The sequence below is a fragment of the Ixodes scapularis genome, unplaced genomic scaffold (genome assembly GCF_016920785.2).
Source record: "Ixodes scapularis isolate PalLabHiFi unplaced genomic scaffold, ASM1692078v2 PGA_scaffold1__304_contigs__length_218370807, whole genome shotgun sequence".
Lineage (NCBI taxonomy): Eukaryota > Metazoa > Arthropoda > Arachnida > Ixodida > Ixodidae > Ixodes > Ixodes scapularis.
The window spans coordinates 78,972,713-78,993,924 of NW_024609846.1; the positions used below are offsets into that span (position 1 = coordinate 78,972,713).

Below are 21,212 nucleotides of genomic sequence, written 5' to 3' on the forward strand. Positions count from 1 at the left end.
GAAAAGCACCGGGAGATGGTCCAGGCGGCTAGACGAGAGCGATGACCGCACCCCACGTCCGTCGCCGCATATAAAGCCGCCGCGTACGCGACCGGTGAAGCTCTCCAAGGCCGCGTGCGGTGTGACCCAATGATTTTTTTTATTTTTTTGCGGCGGGAGGGCCGGGGGACTACGTCATGCTGCGGCGTCGGCGTCGTTTGGAGAGCGTGCCACGACCTTGACGCTGCTCGTCAGCCGGCCCCAGCGGACCCCATCAGCGACTCATCACCGCCGTCCACGCGACGTGCTCGGCGTCCGTCACCGTTGCGCCGACGATTAGCGCCGACCGGCGCGTGCTGATGGCGTCCTTCGCCCCGATCTTCCGCCTCTTGTACGCCGCGGGCCGCCGTCTTCGAGCGGCCCGGGGCCCGGCGCCAACGACGGCGAGCGTCGTCGGAGCCGAGGCGAGCACGCAGCGCGGCGGCGGCGGCGGGCGTCTCCTGCCCCAGTTGCGATGGCCGAGCGGACGCGCCACGCCCGGTACGCTGCTCCAGTTCTCGCGGCCGCGCCTCGCCGCCTTGCCCATCCCTGCGCGGCCCGGCACGCCGGACGGACGGGATCTCCCGCGGCGGCGCCCAGGGGCTGCACGACGGTCGCTGGGAAGCGGCGGCCGCCGTGTACTGCGCCCGCGGGCTCACGTCGGGCTTCGGAGCCCTGGGAACGGCGACAGGAGTCCTTCGAAGACGCCTCGGGGCAGAAGAGGAACGACACTTCCCGATGCGTCCATCCGCGTGCTGTCCGCTCACTCGCACAAGAGGAAGGCTGGCGAAGAGAAAGTAGACGTCTGGCTTGCTTTCCCTTTTGCTGAGCCGAGAACCTTCGGCGTCCGTTTCCCCAAAATAAAGAAAGGGAGAGAGAGATAGAACGAGAGAGAGAAAGAGACGGAGACAGAGACTGAGAGAGAAAAAAAAAAGTTCATCAGCTGACTGACGTGAAAAAAAGTTCACGTAAAAAAAAAAGTGTGACTTTGCTTTTTCGAAGAAAGAAACAATCAGTCACAGCACGCAATACAAAAAAAAAAAAAAAGAATACTGCAAAAAAGAAATGGGATATGAGCAGAAACAATGTGCAACGCTTTAAGAAATCCGGTGCGTCTTCATTCCCGTCAAGCACTTGAGTCCCCGAAGGGAGCTTGCAGAATGACGATGCTACGCTTAGACCTAAAAGAAAAGTGTGCGTTGTTCCACTCACCTTGACGTAGGCACGTGAGACGTCGTTCGCGCAGACTGTTTTTTAGGTCTTAACGTGTAATTCCAGCTTCATCATCCGTCGAGTTTACTTTGTAGATTGCAGCCACTGCACCTATGCCAAGTGCTTGGCGGGTATACGTAGACGCACTGGATCCTCGCGTACATCAAATTTTTCGGATCTAATTGTGCCCCGAGATGGGTCATTCGCTGGGACACTCTAATGTTCGCCCGCATTGGATGTCTCCGTGTTCTGCAGCAATGTGAACGGCGTTACGTACTCTAGTGAAGCTCTTTCATCGAGCCATTTCGCCCTCTCAGACCATTCTAGCGTCCCGCGTGCATACTACCCCGCGTTGCACTCGACCAGCCAATCCTTGGTCTCCCTTTAAATAGTTTCTACCAATCAGTATTGGGCAATCGGCATCATGCTGCAGTGGTCATACAGTTTCTATGGCAAACGAAACGAACACCTTTTCGCCACTGATGCTCCATGACCTAGGGATACGTTCGGACATCCCGACGAAACTTGCCACAGTCATGAAAAGGTAGCTATTATGTCCAAAAGTAATTAAAAAAAAAAAGAGTTGACTGGAAGGAAAACTCGTCAGACATACCGTCTCAGGGTCCCTGTGGGGCCTGAGCAGCGAAGAAAGCAGACGCCTTCGGAGCGCGCTCTCGTTCGCCATCTTTGAAACGGATGACCCTGTGCGCTCGGAAAAGACGTGGGCCACGCCCCCGAGGCTGCCAACAGCCGCCACGCTGTGAGCGACTCGCCGAGCGCTCCTCGGAAGCAGCAGATGTTCGGCTTCTGTTTTGCATCGCGGGATTTGACGGCTTTCCGGGCCGCTGAAAGAAAAAAAAAAAAGAAACAAAGTCAATTTACCGGTTGAATTGGCGGAACGAGAGATACACGCGCAAAGAAAAACATAAGTAATAAAACGCGAGCTTGTTTTCTTCGCGCCGCGCACTGATACACCCACCGATGGATAATTCATCGAGCAGTCGCGGGTACGCAAACGCATTTTCGAGAAAACCCCGATCCACGAGCGCGCGCGTGCGGGAACGTCGATTTACTCTGCCCATGCTTTGCTTCGTCGCCCCGGGCCACGCCGAGGACCAGAAACTAATCAACGCAACGTAATGGAACAACTTTCGATGCAACCCCAGATAACAATCCCAGCGCCCCTGCACTTTTTTATATTTTTTTCCCCCCGACCTAACGCTACTTTAATTTGGGCACCATGTCGCCCAAGTCGACCGGAACAGATTTCAGGGAGAGAAAGTTAGAGAAGGAGGGGGCGAGTTTTGCATCCGTCCATATTTAATAACGCGGTCTCTTCGATTGGGCGGGTATTATGTACCCGGCTGACAATTACAAAATCGAATCAGCTCTCGACAACCCGTTCGATTTCCTCCGCGTGCACCACACGGTGTCGTATACCGCCCCCCGATCAGATCTTTGCGGATAAGCGCTGGACACGCATCTATGCAACCTACTGCAGCGTCAACGCTATATCGCGCCTTCGGGCACGCGAATTTCACGGGTCGACAGATCCGTTCGAAATCGGCATGCGCGTGTATACGTTCGCGGCTGCTTCGGCCGGCCGACATTAATAGACGTATACAACGTATACAGCAACCGACGGCTGTACTTCGTTAACCCCGATTACTGCGCAAGACTGCGCATTATCGACGAGGGCCTCGGGCAACAACAGCAACAACACTGCGCCTCTCTCATTCCGTGCGAGATGCTCTGATGGAGGCGGCTGAAACATTAGAGCAGACTCCCGCGCGCGCCTGCGCGCGCTTTGGGAAATTAAGCGAATCGTTTTGCGCTCGCTCTTTTGGGCGGGCTCCGAGATTCGTTTTGTCCGTGATGGCGACGGCAGCACTGTTACTCGGAAGTTTTCTTTTTGGTTTTTTTGTTTTTTTTGTTTTTGTTTGTGTGTGTGTGTGTGTGCGCGCGGTGGAGGAAAGGCGGAACGCGGAAGCCTTCTTTTGGGCTTTGCTCCGGCGGAAACCAGACAACGAGAAGCTGCGTGTTGGTGCTTCCCCGGCCCGCCGTTTGCCCTCCGTCCAATCGAAGCGGCTCGCGCTTCCGTCTTGTTGTAATTCAACCGTGAAACGGAGACTTCTTGCGGCGCGGGGTTCATTTATCGCGAGCTTTTGGTGTTGTAATTAAAAGATCTACGGCCGACCTACTTTTTTCTCTCTCTTTATATATGTTTTTTTCTTTTTTTTTGTAAAACATGTTGTTAGTGGCCTTTTCTTTTTTTCGTAGAACGGCAGGGGCTGTTAAGAAAAGATCGGCGGGAGTATGAGGAAGGCTTACTTAGAGGTTATACGCAAAAAGAAAACAAAAAAGCAAGTTGATGTGTTAAGTAAACTGGGAGCGTTTTTTTTATTTTTTTTAAGAGTTTATTAGCGTTGTAGAGAAAACCCCAGTACTGGCATCCTATACACGTATACAAATTTCAGCTGCATTTCAGAAGAAGTAAAGAGTACTCGTGTAGGGCTTTGATCGACGCTCAGGGTGTGCGAGCGCCGGTGCACCCGCAGCTTGGACTGCATAACCACAGAAAATTGTCTACAATTATAGTTCGATTTTGGTTATAACCAAACTAAAATAAATGTATCATTTATATCTTCATAATTGATCCTTTTTTATTAATTTCTTTTATCAGACAACGTTTTTTTTTTGTTTTTTTTTTTTGTGATTATGTAACTTTGAGTAGGGCAAACGTGGCATGGCATTAGAAGGCGCTTTAGTTTCGAATATATTTGCTATAATTGATCAAATATTACGGGTGTGTATCTTTGTGGTCCTGTTATCGCAGTAAAAGAGAAGAAAAAAAAGTGGGATGGGCTCAGTCAGACGAAAGTTCTCTCCTTCGACATTTGAGCCTCTAAGAAATAAGACGCGATATCGTCACTTCCAACACTTCCGGGTTTTTTTTTTTTTGTTCTTGTTTTTTTGTTTTTAGGGGAAACTAAACATTTGTCGAACATAGCCCCCCAGGTCTCTCTCGAAGTAATGACTGGCGTTTTATCCGAGAAACGTGGTAACTAATACGTACATTGTGTTACGTATACGGTATAGAGAGCAAAAAAGCTTAAATTATATCTTTCCGTTGGACGGGTTCCCAAACCCACGGACGCCCTTGGTTCCCGACCGGTAATAAAATTCTAGTTACCGTGCGTCTGTTTAAATTAGATTATCTAGAAAGATAATGTTGGCGTGAGATGATGAAAAAACATAAGTGTATTACAGACTCCAAGCTGCAGGCCCCAGAACGGGTAGTCGCATATTCGTGCAGAGACGAATAAGAGAAAAGATATATGTCTAAAACCATACAAAACTAGATGAACATGAAATTGGAATCTCGTAATTTTAAATCCGTATCGATCTACAAAGCACACACAGGTAACTAATGCAGAAGGTCAGCGGTCACATCTCTATACCGTACTTACTCGAGCAATAGCCGCACTGTTCATGAAGAAAACCTGAGGGTTCGCTTTCCCGCGGAACACGCAGATTGCCAATCACCGCGATGGACAGCATGATTCCTGAAGTTTACAGGACAGAGATAACGTCTTCGTGCGAAGATACCACCTGTGAATATTGCATTAGTATGAAGAATCGTGTTCTCGATCTGGTTATTCGCTATGTTATTTATGCGCAAGGCAATGATTGGCTGTATATGTGTTCTGTGGGTAAGTAGGCTCGAGGGCCTTGTTCATAAATAGTGCGGCTATTACTCGAGTAAATACGGTATACTGAAATGTTGAAAACTGTTGCCACACATTCGTTTGTCCAGTAATATTTCTCGTTAGGCTTTGAGGTTTCAGATTTGTTGATTTGGTCGCTGTTTATGCAGCGTGTTAGTGCACACCAAAACGGTCCGTACGATTCAGAAGAATTACTTGCAGCTTTCATGTTTATTTTTATCGTAATTGTATCGCAAGGTCGGAACTACTGTTTCAGGATTACCCCGTTGTTTGCTTTAGTGTTCCGCGTGTCCGATATCGCACCAATCGAATGTCCATCGAACTTATGGATAATGCCATACTCAATATCCACCGATTTTAGTTTTGAGCCGTCTCATTCGCAGCGGTTGTACATGTACTCGAGAGTTGTAGGGAACCGTTTTTGCGCATTCGATAGAATACGATGGGCCCTCCGGTACGAACTGAGCATGCGCGAGTCTTCTGCGGCAGCGCATGCGCAGTGCGTACCGGAGAACTCATCGTACCGCATCGGATGTGCAAAAAAAGTTCCCTAAAAACTCACGATCATTATGAGCGAGTAACTCCGCTTCGAGTGGCTCGTGGTACTACCAGCGCCCCCTGTCGAATTCACGATCGTTGTACTACTCTGCACTTCCGGATCGTCTGCTAGCGAAGAACGGTCGTCAGAACCACAAAAAAATGACTAATTTACCGAAAGCTTTTTTTTTTCTTCCCCTTACCAATGTGCGTTAGCAAAATTAAATTATAAACAATTTTGTGAGGGTATTTTTATCTGTTATTTGCTTCACATGCGTTTGTGAGGGGGCCAGGGGCAGCGAAATGCATTGTCAGATGCAAGAAGTTACTGCGGAGCAAGCGTAGGCAATATCTTTCGTTCCCTGAAGTCGTAAGAGCAATGCATTACACAACATTAATAAATCACGAACTTTCTCCCAGTAGTTCCGCGTCGCTCCGAATTATTATCACGCGATAATTGTTCCACTAAGATGGTAGAGGCAACACCCAGCGCATGCAGACGATCCGGAAGTGAAGAACGGCGCAAAGAACGCAGAAGAAAATACTTGTCCTGACTAGGGGTGTCGCGAACCGGCCGCGGTTCGAGTTCGACCAGGTTCGACTTTTTCGAATTTTTAGTGGAAAGTTCGACGAACCTTCTATTCAGGTTCGACTCGTGTGCGCATGCGCGACAGGCTGGCCAGTTGGCTTCGAATTGGATGATAATAGCTTAGAGATGAATTAAGTGCAGCGCTGATTGGCTATTTTAGTTAATACATTACTAAAAATAAAGTTATTAACTTCTTTATTGATTAGAATTAGTTCCTTTTAATTGCAGCTGTTCACAATATAAAATAACCCTTTGCATAAAAAAAAAGTCCGAACCTAGACATGCTTGTATTAAGGTCTGGCCACACTGTCCACAAAGTCGAACCGGTCGAATCTGGTGAAAAGTTCGAAGGTTCGTCGAACCGGTTCGACCCAGTCGAACCCCGGAAGTTCGACCAAAAACTCTGGTTCGACAAAAGTTCGCGACACTCCTAGTCTTGATCACAGCATGTATTGACGCTTCGCGGAGCATACTAGAGGGGGCGCAGGTAGTAGCGCGGCCCACGCAGACCAGTGTTCAAACTCATACTAGGGACTTTATAGGAAACCGTTATCCGTGCTCCACGCACCATGACTGCGGGGCGCGCTTTTAAAAGCTTGCTTCAAAGGCTCCTCTAATGCGGTACGGGGAACAGGGTAACGGTATGCTAAACGTTGAGCGTGATATCGTACGTACGTGCATTGCGGCTAAGTAAACACGCGGCATTTTACGCGAGTGCGCTTTCTTGAACAGCGCGCTACTGCGGTCTGAGGAGGGGGTGTAACGAATGAAAGCGACGTCATCAAATCGAGTCGGACTTGGTCCAGTCACACGCACCCATTTTTAACAGGATGTCAGTGACAGTTTAAAAACGAGAGGGCGTTGTTAACAACGTGTCTGTAAAAAAATAGCTACAGTCGAACAGTATTAAGGCCTTCCAAAAGCTTTGTTTGTTCTTTCCTCGAGCAAACACCACCTATGGAATAATCGAAGCCTCTGAGCTAATTTTTTGACATCATCACCGTGGGATCGAGAGCAGACAGATTGGACGCGAACGTTCCGTCAGCGCTCGGCTAGGCCTGGTGTCCAATCAATGCGTCGAAGGGCGCTCTTCGTCGGGCTCGGGCTCAATCGCTGGGCTCTTATCGCGCCTTCCTGATGTGATGACGTTCCATGGAGCTAGAAGGGGCTGTTCACGGGCTTCGATTATTCTAGGTAGTAGGGATAGAGTCGCGTTTCTTGATCGTCCGGCTGACGAGCTGGAGGCCGACCATCTCCCGTCCTTCTCAGGCTGTCGGCATACCATCGGCTCGCTCTCGCGAACTGATCCAAAGCCCTATACGAGCAGCGCGTCTCCGAGTGCGGTCCCATCACGGCCACAATGCGCATATCGCGGAGCGGCACTCAGCTGGGAGCGATCGTTTCTCCCTCCTCCGCGACGTGCTCGGCCGAGCCGGCACTGCCGCAGTGGCCGGTGATCGAAATCGGGCCATCGCCGTGTGGCGTCGATTGCTTTTTGCTCGCCGGCGGCGGCGTTGGGCGGCGTCGACGCTTCGCGGCCTTCGGGTGTCCCTCGGCCCGGCCGCTCCCATCGGTGACCGACGGCGATACGCGTTGGCTGCAAGGCCCCTGCGCCCGCTGCGGGCAGCCCTTCCTTGGTCGGTGATCGAACGAGCAAATCTGGACGACATCAGAAGGCAGCGGGCGACTGCAGGTGACGGCCTCCGTCGCTGGCCCGAGAGCAGTCCGTGGGTCGTGTCGGCGCTTATCTCGGAGCGTGTTAATCACCCCAGACTACGGAATTAATCGAGCCACGCCAATTTGGAAGGGCCCGTTTTTATGTATTCCGGAATGCTGCCGGGTAATTAGCGAGAGCGAAGCGTTCCCCGCCGCTGTGATTCCCGTCATCCCGAAGGTCTGCGCGGAGTCCGGTATTTTGCGTGTTCCGTGGAAGGACTCACGCGATAGTCCGAGGCGCGCGCACACGCCCCGAAACGTTTCAGATCGAAGGCCGCGTATGCTGCGTCTTTCTTTGTTTTGTTGTTAATACTACATTTTTTGCGCCTGACGATGCGGTTGATAACGCTATCGCGTTTTAGTTATTGACAGTTTGGGAACGTCAGGGAGTGTCACTGCGTCGATGGACCAGCACGAGTGGCGAACGAGCTCGCAGAAACTGTCTGGTTGAAGAGTAGTTGAGGTTAGGTACTGAAGGGCAATCGACAGGTTTTTTTTCGTTTTCCTTATGGCTTCAAAAAAGCACAAAAAACAAACATAAAGCAAAAAAAGAAAAGAGCAGCAGCATTATACAATTGATTACAGCTTAAAAAACGCACGACGTGGCGAGTGCCGAGCATTTTATTATCCCGCGTTGCTCAAAATGTCGGCGACTGCACCTTTTTGTCTCAGAAAATGTTCACGTGTCCTCGAACATCGCCCATATACTTTGCCTCACAAGCACTCGCTTATTCTTCTCCCCGCAAAACTGCTTGTAGTCGTATGAAAGGCCAAAACTCAAAAAAGCCTACACTTAAAAAATAAATGAAACGTGAATAAGCTTCGCTTCTTCATTTGTGTGGATAGATCATCAAACAACCTTGTGTTAACATTTTTTTTTTGCATCGCTTCTACCTCTTTGTTTAGCACATGTTCGCCGACAACTACCTGTTTGTTTCTGTCTTTCATACATAATCTCTATAACTTCGGAACCTACACGTCCCTCCCCCCCTTTTTTCCCCCACTAATATAATGCCCTCGAATGGGGCCTACAGGGTATAATAAATGAATGAATAGATAAATCAATTAGCCTGTGAATTCACTTCCCCGCAAAACACGAAGCGAGTCAATCATTGCGAACAATGAAATGATTTCAGCTAATGGCAAAACTCAAAATATGTTGAGACAAAATATGATGAGACAGATTGGCGCAGGGACACTGAACGTGGTTCGATGATCACCTCTGCGCAAACCGAATTTTTCGGGTCTAATACTTCTCTGAGATTCGTCGAATCCACCAAAAACCGTTTATTGTTCGCCATAATATAACCTTTTTCAAAGGTGTACGCTCCGTTTAGTAACTGCAGCATCAACTATCCGACGGCATCATTGCTGGGGCACGCAGTCTGAGCATGCATTGGACACGATGCTTGCGTCTGCGTTCTGCGTGAACTCGGTTCGTCTCGTTATCGAGAACGAGCGCTGCGAAAGCGTTCGGCGAGGATTCGGTTCCAATCACAGGCTTCGTACCAATGGATGGATAGATGGATCGATGTAAATGGCTATACCCTTTGTAACGGGCGGCAGATCGCGCCACCTAACCTAAATCTAAAAAAAAAAAAAAAGCTTCTTTTTTTATGGTGTTTACGTTTGTTCTACAAGTTGTGTGCAGTGGTACGAAAGGCAAGAGCGCGGAAACCCAGCTTGAGATATTATTTGACAATCTTCACGAGCACAAAAGAAAGCGCTTCCTTATTAAGCGTAGCGCTTATTGGAATGCATCCCTCGACACAACGCACAGACCTTAAGGATGATGTATTGTTTCCGATATTAGAAAATCGTGGTCAGAGAGCGTCATTTTATTTCCTGGGAGAAGTTTTTATCTCCCCGTCTTATCCGAGCAAGTGGGTCACCTTCTTCCGACGAAGGTATATTTTTATGCAAAAATGAAGAGTCCAATTTGCGATTTGCCGTACTCACGCGCTATTTGCGAGATGCGAACGAAACTAGATTGCTTCCGCAATCCCAAATGAAGATTTCTTTTTTTGTTGTTGTTTTGTTTTACTTCTTAGCTGTGTCTTTAGCTAAACAGACCAACTGGATTAAAGCGGGGAAAAAAAACCGCGCGATTAGTTATTGAGACCGTATACGATGTCTGAACTTTTTAGAAACATTTCGTTTTTTATCTTCGGCAGCAGAGTAAGTGTTTTTGTTTATAAAAGTGTTAAATTTACGCGAACAAAATTAGTTTTTATTTGTTTTAGCCGTGACGAAGATACTGCACTGTTTTACACATAAAATGTCTGGAGAACTGCTGATTCACTATCTATATACGAGACAAAACACAAGTAAATGAGTCGATTTTCGTTGGGAGGTTTGCAATGCCCGGCCCCCTTCCAACTCTCTGCTCGCCATGCTCTTCTGGTTTCCTTCTTGAAACTCGCCACCTGTCCAGCGCACGCTCTGGTAAAGTAGAAAGAGCGGAGGGCTCTGTAGGAGGGGCCTGTCCCATTTTTCTTAACCTGGTTGGGAAAACAAATCCCAGGCGTAAGATATCCCTACGTTCCGTTCGTCTAAGTGGGGGTTCCGTAATCCCGTTTGGCAACGCGTCCAACTTAAATTTAAATCAACCTACGGAGGTATACAAATCGACGTACCACGCGTTTATAAGGTATAAGGTAAGAATCCGATGCGTGTAGGAATGCTTTCGCATTCCTACACGCATCGCATTCTTACAAGTAGCGTGCCACATCTTCCTTTTTCACTCGGCGCTCCGACGGTGACATGACGCTCCCTCAGTGCGCAGGCCCGGCGAACCCCGCAGGCTTCACGACGGCTTCCGTGCACGAAGCATCCTCGTTGCTGTGCTTTTCTTTGCGTCTTATTTCTGGGGCGCTTGTTTGATGACGTATTTGTGTGACCATCTTTGGGGCACAACGCCGCCGCTTTTTCGCGTAATGGAACGAGTAAGGTACAACTGGCGCGGCCACGCGGCCGAAATGTGCGACAGGGAAGAAAGTCGGATTAAATGCACGCCGCTGAAGTTTCGGATCGCTTCCCGGCAGGTCTCACTCTCTACGAACCGGGCGAAGGTGGACGCTTCAATCTCGTAGATAAAGACCTTTTCCCGCGGTCGTCACTGCGAAGTGAGATATCTCTAACGGTTCGATTACGCGCGCTCGAGTCAACGGGAAAACATTGATCCCACAAGAAACGGTACCGATAAGATTAACCTGAGACCACCGAGCTCGTAAACAAAGTGTTCGCGTTGTGCAAGTATCACTGAAGCGTTTTTTGTTTGTTTGTTTGTTTGTTTTCTTTGCCGGGTAGGCGTATATCGTGTTTCGATCATTTGCATTTTGCCAAGTCCAGGCTAGAGATCCGCTGGGGGGATTAGCGCGCACCAAGAGCGATACGGAACAGGCTGGGAGACGTCAATGGGTGGTAATTCGCTTATATGTGTCGCTGGTTTTTCGGTGCCGCGTTTAAGCCGATTCCTCGTTTGGGCCGGGCCCGGAAGGAAGTCGCACGGCGAGCCGCCGCAACCGCTGCCGCCACCGCGACTTAGAGGGCAGACCTGGAAATGAAAACGGCCGGCCGCTACGTTTTCTCTCAACAGTGTCTCCTCTGTGTGATGGCGGACAGTGCGGCGGGCAACGCCTTTTAGCTGTTTTTGATCCCGCGGAAAGATAGGATTGTTCGATTAAAGAAAAGGAAAAACCGGACTGGTGTCCAGTGTGGTCAGTTTTTTCGCCCGATCGTCCGCTTACTTTTTGTCGGCGCCGCCGAGGTGATGCCATTTTACTAGTTCTAGAAATCACGCCACCACAGAGGAGGCAGAGAGCAAATTTCAGAGAGCGATAGAGGCAACACTGCGAATAAAGAATCTCGTAGAAACACCGTCCACCAGAAATGCAATATATATACGATAGAACACAAGTGCAAGCCATAGTCACCCTGCTCGCACATCGTGCAAAAGAAACGCGATGTTCGCTGCAGAGATGATGACAGAATTGTCTTGTATGACCAACGTGACAGCCACTCAAGGAATGGATGGATGGATGAATGTTTATGGCTATACCCTATGGAACGGGCGGTAGCTTGCGCCACCTATTCGAAGTCTAAAAAGCAACACGCCTCGGACAGTGTTTGCAGAATGTCTTTTATATAATGTATTTGCAGTGTGACTACACGGCTTTACAAGTGCAGCGTTGAAGGGTAGAACACTTTTGACCCATGGTTTTATTTGCTGTGTCATTCGCTGCGTTACTTCCGTAGAGTATGCAGTAACTGACCGTATACACACTTGTTCCATGATAAATAATACGTGCCAGCGATTTCTTATCTAGGAGGATCGAAACCATTCTGACTTTCTTGGTGAAGTGGAGAAAACTCGTCCTTTAAGGCCTACACAAGAGCCGTGGCAAGGACTTCTGGACATGTAATTGCGTAGACGCCGCCCCTCTTGAGCGTTATTGCGGATAATGAGCAAACAGGCTATACGGCTCTATTAGACATGTGCAAACTGAGACCAGGAATCAGCTACCCCTGCGGCATACAGGCTGTTACAAAGATGGATTCGACACAAGCTGAAACGACACGTTTCAACTTTCTGTTCTAAGTCAATAGAAGGGCCCTTTCCCGATATTTCAAGAACGGTATAGTTCAGAACAATCCACGCTCCTTGCTACCCGCAAATAGAATAACCTGGAACCGGCTGTATGTATGGGCATAATACAAATATAAATAAATGAAAAAAAAAAAGACTTGGGCGCATTAATAAACCTCCTATCGTTTCGGTTATTAAACCCCCAGCGTCTCGTAGGGGGCTGTATGCCTGACACGATAGGAAGTCGATTAACGCACCGCATTTCTTTTATTTATTTATATGTGTGTTGTGACATACGTACTTACGCTTGAGCATGGTATTATGAGCTTGACCTGCTCACCGCCGACGAATATAAGCAGGAAGTCGTTTGACTCTAAACGAGCGCCAATGAGAAGATGAAGCCCGAACGAGCAACGATGTTTATAAGTTGAAGATGTCGTCCAACTTTACACACACGCACACGCACGCAAGTACGCATGCAAATCTAGAACGATTATTCGTTTTAGGTCACGTTTTCGTATTTTGGGACAGGTCAATCGACCGACTCGGTTTTCGCAACGCGTTCAAATTACAAAAAAAAAAAAAAAAAAAAAAAAAAGGCGGAAGCGACAACAGCAAAATTGCGGAGTTTCACAGGCGAAACTATTGAAAAGTGCACCAATACACCCCCCTCCCCCCCCCCCCCCCCTTTTTCCCCTTTCTCAAAAAAAAAAAAAAGTCTTCACAGTATTTTGTATGCAACAAGGCTCAAACACAGTCGAAGCTTAGTGGTTGAAAAAGGCTCATGTTTCTGCGAGCCTTCGTCTAAACCGACCCCCCTCCCCCCCCCCCCCCCCCCCCCCCCCCCGGATTTTTTTTTTTTTTTTTTGTTTCGTGCAGGCATTTGCGTAGACGGAGGCGGCCAAAAGAAGAGGCGCGGTTCGCTCTCATTTTTGCCTCCTTTCTTTGTCGCTGCTCGCTCCTCGGAACAGATGGTAGCGAGATTAAAATTGAACGTAGCCGGAGGATTTGGAAGCCGCCGCGGCAGTAGCAGCAGCGAGGCGACGACGCAATGAGGAAGCCCAGGGAGACACGGGCAAGAAGAGCCGCGCTTTCGGTGCGCGACGATTTCTTCCTGCATTCTCGATGCCTGGCCCCACACAATGCGCTCTACTCGAGGAAGAAGAATAACAACAACCAACAACAAAAGAAAAAGAAAAGAACCGGTGGCCGTGTGCCACAGCAGCATCAACAACGACGACGGCGAGCGCACGCGTGCTCTTCTAACACCCCCTCCTTCAATTTGCGCTCGTGCTGCCCTGCCGCTACTGGCGCTGCTCGCTTTTAAGAGGAAAGAAGTCCTCACTTTCCCCGTGGAGGGGCCGGAAGTTGCTCCTCCCTGCTCCGAATAAGCTCCCTCCTCCCTCCCAAACGATGCTTTGTCCTCGGGCGGCATTCGCGGCTCTTTTTGGAGGTCGTTACGAGTGCGCCGATGCCTGATCGATTCGAAAGGGGCTCCATGTCGGCCGATAAGGCGGTTAATCTGCGCGGCTTGACCCGCTCCTTACCTCGCGTTCGCTCGCTCGCTGACACGCGTTTCCGAGAGCGATAAAAAAGTCGCTCCCACACTTCCGCGAAGGGCGCTTGTTTCACGCACCAGGACCCTCCCGGATTGTGGACCGGAATTCGGCACCACGATTCTTTGGGAAGCGCGGTGAGGAAGGAAGCCGTGGTACCGCATTGTGGACCTCAGCAAATCAAAAGTCGATTAACAACAAAAAAAAAAAAAATATTCTTTTTGTCTAGTTATTGGTACAATAGACCTATTTTAGCCAGTATTTTTTTCACTGAGCTACCGCTGCCTACCATTTCAAACTGCCTGTTAGCGTACATACTTCCTCTCAGGGTGTGTCGGTGGCAAATTCTGCTTTCTATTCGCGAGTGAAACAAAAGTGCGCAGAAATGTTTTTGTTTTGTTTTCGTCTTTTTTTTATGTCTGGTGTTTTAAATCTCTTCCAAATTACACTTTCTTGCTTCTTTTTTTTTTTTATATAATTTAGCACGATGAACACCCTCAAACCGCAGTCATCATGCCGCTCAAACGTCATCCAAAAGACACACGGCATTCGCTGCATACACGATGGAAGAATTATGCTCGGGCAGGCCCCAAGCAGATTCGAAGCACGTCGGCTTCGTAGATGCCTCGAGCACGTCTGAAGACAGCCTTTGAATGACCTACGCGTCAAGACCGCCGTCATACGAGGAAGAAGCCCGCCTGGGGCGATGTCTACAACGCTGTCTTTCGCACGATGTTTTAACGGCGTTTCCGCGGCTTGAAATAATTGTACATACCTGTTCACGCGTAGCGGATTATCCGTCTTTTAGATATAATATTCCCCACCCTAGTAGCACTTCGTCCCGTGAACATCTTTAGGATGTCCTGACGTCCCAGGCATGTCCTGGGGACGTTCACAAAACATTTGTGCTGCTGCGCACACGCGGGTGCTCCAGTGACTTTAAGAAACTTGGTGTCTTTGGCTTCCAACTTTGAGAATGACTGTGTGCTCTGTCCGTGACTTTCACGACGTTTCTACAGCCTGACGAGGACTCGTCTCTCATTTCTATTTCTAGAATCTAGACCAACGAGAGAATTTTTTTTTTAAATCTTAATATTTTTAGATCTCTTATTGCGAGAGGATTTAAATATTAATTTCGTCGTTGATTGCAGGAAAACGTTGTGAGGAAACGAAACATCGGATAACGTTTTCCCTCCGATGCGGTGGACGGAGCTTTATCCATTTTCCTCTCGCATTCTCTCAACAACCGCAACAACAACGAGAATACTGCCGCCTCGTCTTTTTGGCGAAGGTACACGAAATCGAAAGACTAAATACGATAGCTAGGATGGTGCGCTTAGCGAGGAAAGAAAAAAAAAAAGAAAAAGAAAAACTTGCGGACGCTTTTCGGGGGAAATGAAGTCCGCTCTAATTGTTGCTCCCCCAAAGTCCGGTGCATGTTCGCACGACGACGCCGCCGACGACGACGTTATGCAAATTATTTTCCAATCGTGCCGTTTCCATCGGCTTCCCGTGATTACTCCTCTGTTCCCTCCGCCGCTAAACTGCGTGTGAAAGAACGCACAATGCCGGTCAACACGCCTCGGGGCTCTCTCGCATCGATTCTCAACGCTCTGCTTGTGCTGCTCCCAATTTCACCTCTTTCTTTGTTATTTTTTACTAACCCTCTTTCTTCCTGCTTTTCTTTTTTTCAATTTAGGCTTTCGTGGCGTTCGAAAGATTTTCAGACCACAATCACATTTCGCTCAGCTGACACGATTTTGAGCGGCATAATAACGCGCGAGCGCGCTGTCCCTCGGACGCGAGGAGAGGCGAGAGCCGATGCCCAAGAGCCGGGCACGCCTCGCCGCTCGGCCGGGGTGAGAACGTCCTTGAAACGGTTCTTTTCCGCGCTCTGCGCGTTGACGCCCCGCCGGAGAAAGTGCATCGGAAAGTGACGCTTTCGGGAGCCACCTCGGCGGGGCGTCACGACGACCGGTCACTCTGACGTCCGTTTATCGCCGGAGCACGGGCCGCCGCTGCCTTCGCGAAGGACGACCCGGGCTAGGCAACGCTTTCCGAGAGAAAAAAGAAGAAAAAAATTGGGTGCGAGCACGGATTCCGTGTTTTCTTTGCCCGCCCTTCTGTTGTCCATGGTAAAATTCCCTTTTTATTTTATAGAGATACAAAAGAAGCACTTTATGCTCCTTGCGAGTGGCAGCAACATTCTTTGCAGCACAAACACGCGTGATGGTAATGGAGAGGAGACCCAACCGTGGCGCCCCTAGCGGCTAACTTGAGAAATAAATTAATGGGGACAACAACCGCGTGAATTGTTTGTCTGTGTTTCTGACGCAGCGCTGGGCTGACGTAGACGAACGCTGACGCGGCGCTGGTGTCCAAGCTGAGCACGCGTTCGATCAAGGAGATTGACGATGAATAATCTAGTCCACGGGCGTTGTGTTGAGCAAACACCGAGCTTCGTCTAAAACGAGCTCGAGAAAGCAATTAAGCACCTCCTGTATACACGTTTGCAAGTGCGGTCTCAGGGCGCCGCCATCTTGCCCTGTGGGGTGCGCTTGGTCGCGGCCATAATCCGATTATGACGCCTTAGCAAGGCTTCGTAATCGTATTAGGACGCGTCCAAGCGCACCCCAGCGAGCAAGATGGCGGCGCCCTGAAGCCGGACTTGCAAACGTAATGTTGCTGCCTCATTCGCAACTCCAGGGTACACGACGCCAGCCAGCGACGAAGACGTGACTTTCAGAAACGGGGAGCTGGCCCCTGTTCGAAGTGTGCAGCGAAAGAAACTTCCGCGGCCTGGTGGCGAAAACGTGAAACAGTGGAACGAGGATTTTAAATGGGTTCCGTTGGAGTCGCCAATTGCGTGAATGGTATCATGTGGTTCAGGATAGCCACTCTCAAAACGTATCCGCGCGTACACACCTTCGTCCTAATCGTTATAATTTATGGGAAAGGCGGGGGGAGAGGGAGGGAGAGGGAGAGAAGAGGAAGGAGGAGGAAAGGCGAGAGCTTTGAGAACTTTGACGAGTTCTTGCATACCTTCAGTTGCTATTTTGCCGAGTATGCAGCGCCATCGTCGAGTGGAAGGTTGCAAGGCAAACCAGGTCTGCAACAAATTATAAACCGTACTAAACGAACCCGTTTACAAAAAACAAAAACAAACAAAACCATGAGGTACGCGTTTGAATTTGTTGGAAATAAACGAGGTACTATACGATTTTTCGTATGTTCGTTTTGATTTGACTCAATCGTCTGCACACTACGTTGCACTAGAAGAGCGTGAACACGTTACCGAGTAACACCCGAGACGCGTTATACTTCGCCTTGGGCTCAATTGTCAGCCTTCCCGACTTTAATCTCTAATTTCTCTCAAACTGCGACCACCATCGCGGAGTATCATCGGCCTACGGGATGTTCCTCGTATCTTCTCCGCTTTCTGGGTCAGAGAAACAATCAAGTTGTCGGACGAAGCCGAGACAACATTAGCGTCGATGAGGCGTCGGTGGATGGCCAACACCGGCGTCGGAAGCGCCTAACCTTCGCCACTGCTCTGTCCATCTCCGGCGATGATCCGACCCATAATGTTTCGTGATGATGACAATCGCCACTATTCCTCGCTGGCCTCGGCGAGCTCTTTGTCCGTCGCCTCCGAGACGCACGCCTTCGCCGTCTGCATTCGCATTGAGGTTCCAGACGTGGTTATATTATACTTTGGAGGCGCGTCTGATGGGGAACGGACTTCTTTAGATCTACAGAAATAAAATGGAATTGCTCTCGCCATCATCTAGTAAGAAACATAATTGCACCGAATTTATATTCACTGGGAACGTTACTTTTCACTTTCGTAACATATTATATCATATTCGTATGGCAAACTTCACGACCTGGTTTTTGTATACCCTTATAATAGAATCTATTTGCAAAATGTCGATTTGGAGACTATTGAATGTGAATAGCAATGCACCCCTCAGTTTAAATAAATAAATAAATGTTTATTTCTCCATCACATCCATGATGGAAGGAGACCGAGGAAAAAGCTGCATAAATGCAGTTTGCCTCATCCTTACTGTTATACAAATATGATGGCAAGGGCAATCAAAGTAACAGAGAAACTTCTGCGTAGCATCCATAGATCTGTACTTCGCTTACTAAATCAGCTGCTCCTACATGTAATTTCTTACATACGGATGGCTAGAAAAGTTATGAATATTCATTGCACATGAAAAGTATTCTCATTAATGCCATGTTCCTTGTGTTATGCTAGCGGTCCACGCAGAAGGACTGTGGGAGGTGTCTTGAATGTGTTCTCTGCTCGCAGGTTGGGCGAGCACGTGACCCGGTGCCCCGCGCGTGAGTACCGGTGCGAGCAGTGCCCCAAGGTGTTCAGCTGGAAGAGCAACCTGATCCGGCACCAGGCGGCCCACGACGCGTCCCGGCGCTACGTGTGTGACAGCTGCCGCAAGGTCTTCACGGACCCGTCGAACCTGCAGCGTCACGTGCGCTCCCAGCACCTCGGGGCCCGCTCGCACGCCTGCCCGGAGTGCGGCAAGACGTTCGCCACCTCCAGCGGACTCAAGCAGCACACGCACATCCACAGCAGCGTCAAGCCGTTCCGCTGCGAGGTCTGCCTCAAGGCGTACACGCAGTTCTCCAACCTGTGCCGCCACAAGCGCATGCATGCCACCTGCCGCATGCAGATCAAGTGCCACCGCTGCGGCCAGGGCTTCGCCACGGTCACCTCACTGTCCAAGCACAAGCGCTTCTGCGGATCGCCCGGCGGCCGCTCGCCGCCGGAGCCCATGAGCGCGTCCGCCGCCACCACGCCGCTCCAGCTGCTCTTCCCGCATTCGGTGGGCTTCCCGCCGCAGCTCAGGCCCCAGGTCAGGACCGCCAGGCCCCAGGGCTCGCCCCGGCGCTCTTCGGGCTCCGAGGCCACCGACGAGCCGAGCAGCCTGGACAGCGACGCCGAGCCCTTCAGCTCGGACTCGGACTCGGCCGCGCCACCGCCGCCCCGACGCCCGATGGACCTGCCGCAGTCCGTGCGGAGCCTGCCGCAGGGCCGGGGCTCGCCCCGCCAGGGCGCAGTCTGCCCGGAGTCGCTCCAGGGCGCCGCGCCGTCCGGCTGCCGCTCGCCGGAGGCGCCCTGCGACCTATCCCACCACAAGATCGCCGAGGACTCGCCCGAGTTCCAGTCGCGCGTCCAGCGAGACCGACATCAGGTCGACGAGCCGCTGGACCTGCGGGTCTGCCGAAAGGCCGTCCAGCCCGCGCAGCCAGCGGTCCAGCCCTCGGCGCCCCCGCCGCTGCTGGCGGGGCGCCTCCAGGCGATGGCCTACCCCCCGGCCCATCCCGCCGGGCCTCTTCTTCGACTCCCTGTACCGGCAGGACAAGCTGCCGCTCGGTCTGCACTTCCCGGGGCCCGACCGGCTCATGGGCTTCCCGCCGCGGTTCTCGTTCCTCAGCCCGCTCCTGGGGGCCTCGCTGGAGCTGATGCGCGCCCAGGCCGGGCTCGACTCGCCACCGCAGCAGCAGCGGCTTCAGCAGCAGCTCCAACTTCAGCTGCAGCAACAGCAGCAGCAGGCCGCCAAGGGTGCGCTGCTGGCAGAGTCCCGCCCCAAGGAACGCTACTCGTGCAAGTTCTGCGGCAAGGTGTTCCCGCGCTCGGCCAACCTGACGCGGCATCTCCGCACGCACACGGGCGAGCAGCCGTACAAGTGCAAGTACTGCGAGCGGTCTTTCAGCATCTCGTCGAACCTGCAGCGCCACGTGCGCAACATCCACAACAAGGAGAAGCCGTTCAAGTGCCCGCTGTGTGATCGCTGCTTCGGCCAGCAGACCAACCTGGACAGGCACCTCAAGAAGCACGAGGCCGATGGTCCGGCCCTTGTGGACCGCTCGCCGCGCAAGGACGACGCCTACTTTGACGAGATCCGCAGCTTCATGGGCAAGGTGACCACGGCGAGGCCGCCGGACGCCGCCGGGCGGCCCAGGGCGCACAACGACGTGGACGACGACGACGAAGATGACGACGAGGACGGTCGACCCTCGACGCCGCCCTCGTTTGCCGAGGAGTCGTCACAGCAGAGCGGCTGCAACACGCCCGAGTCCTCGCTGGGCGCCAAGGAGAACGCTTCCTGGACGCCCGCCTCACCGCGAGACCTGCCGCTCGGCCACGGCGCCGAGGAGATGCCGCTGGCGGCCCGCGCCGCCGCCGCGGCCACGCTCTGAGCGCTCCGCCGAACACGCACACGCGCTCTCTGGAGGGCGTCCACGCTAGTCAGGACATTCTCCAAAATAATATATTTCCGCCACCACCGCGGGACGTTCGAGTCGTGCGCGAGCGCGTGTGCCCGCGTGATCTGTGCCGTTTCGTGTCGCGGACCCATGACAGACGCGTCACGCGGTGACCCCGCCCGCGACCCGCACCGCGGCGGCTCTTTTTTCTATCCCAAAGACGATTGGCGACTCGCAGTGCGGCCCGCAGCACGGTGGCCCGCAGCCAAGAGCCACAGTGCGCGGCGGTGGTCTGGCGTTCGTAGCGCCGCCGGCCCTCCCTGGGACGTCGAGGAATGTCTTCTGTGCAGAGCCCAAGACCGGCGTCGGCAACGACGCTCGCGGCCGATCGAGGAACTCGTAAAGAGGGGCAAGGAGAAGACCCTTGTTTGCCGGTAAAGTTGCGCGAGTGTGTGTGTGGTAGAATTTTGTTGGAGTGAGGAAGAGCACTAATATGTAATCAGTGGCGGCGGCGCTAAACTGCAGTGTACAAAACAAAAGCGGGCCCAGAGGACGCCAAGAAAAGCCCCTCCTCGATTGCAGCCGCAGTCGGAGGGCCCTCCCTCGAGAGATGATGCAGTCCAGCTGTTCTGCCGTGTTTCGCAATCATTTTTCTCACAGTTGTAATTAAACAAAAAAGATGGTCTGATAAATATTGTTTCGAAAAGCACAGCGATTGACGCCTTATTATGTTGTCCTTGCATGCTGCTCCCAGTTTGGGACTCATTTAGAAACGAGTACCACGCGTCAAACGAAGTGTGCTGTGGGCAGAGGCGGACTTGGCATTTTGCCGCTTTTGGCAGCCTCTAATAGCGCCCCCCCCCCCCCCCCCCAAACCTCGCTCCCCATGGTCAGTGACCATAAGGGGAAGGGGGGGGGGGGGGGGGGGGGTAAGTAGCTAAGTTTGGAGATAAACATTGCAAAAGTAGCTAAATTGGGAGCTAAAATTTCCAAAGATGGTAAAATCGGAGCTAGATACCAAATAAAAAAAA

General features: G+C 51.3%; 1 protein-coding gene across 1 annotated transcript in view; it reads left to right on the plus strand.

Moving 5' to 3' along the window:
• LOC8036955 (MDS1 and EVI1 complex locus protein EVI1-A) overlaps positions 1 to 20,881 on the plus strand; it is a 100,887-nt gene extending 80,006 nt beyond the window's left edge. Inside the window, 2 exon segments of the mRNA XM_042290798.1 lie at positions 18,266 to 19,283; positions 19,285 to 20,881. Coding sequence (XP_042146732.1) covers positions 18,621 to 19,283; positions 19,285 to 20,175 — 1,554 coding nt within the window. The 5' untranslated portion in view covers positions 18,266 to 18,620 and the 3' untranslated portion in view covers positions 20,176 to 20,881.
• The last annotated feature ends 331 nt before the right edge of the window (positions 20,882 to 21,212 follow it).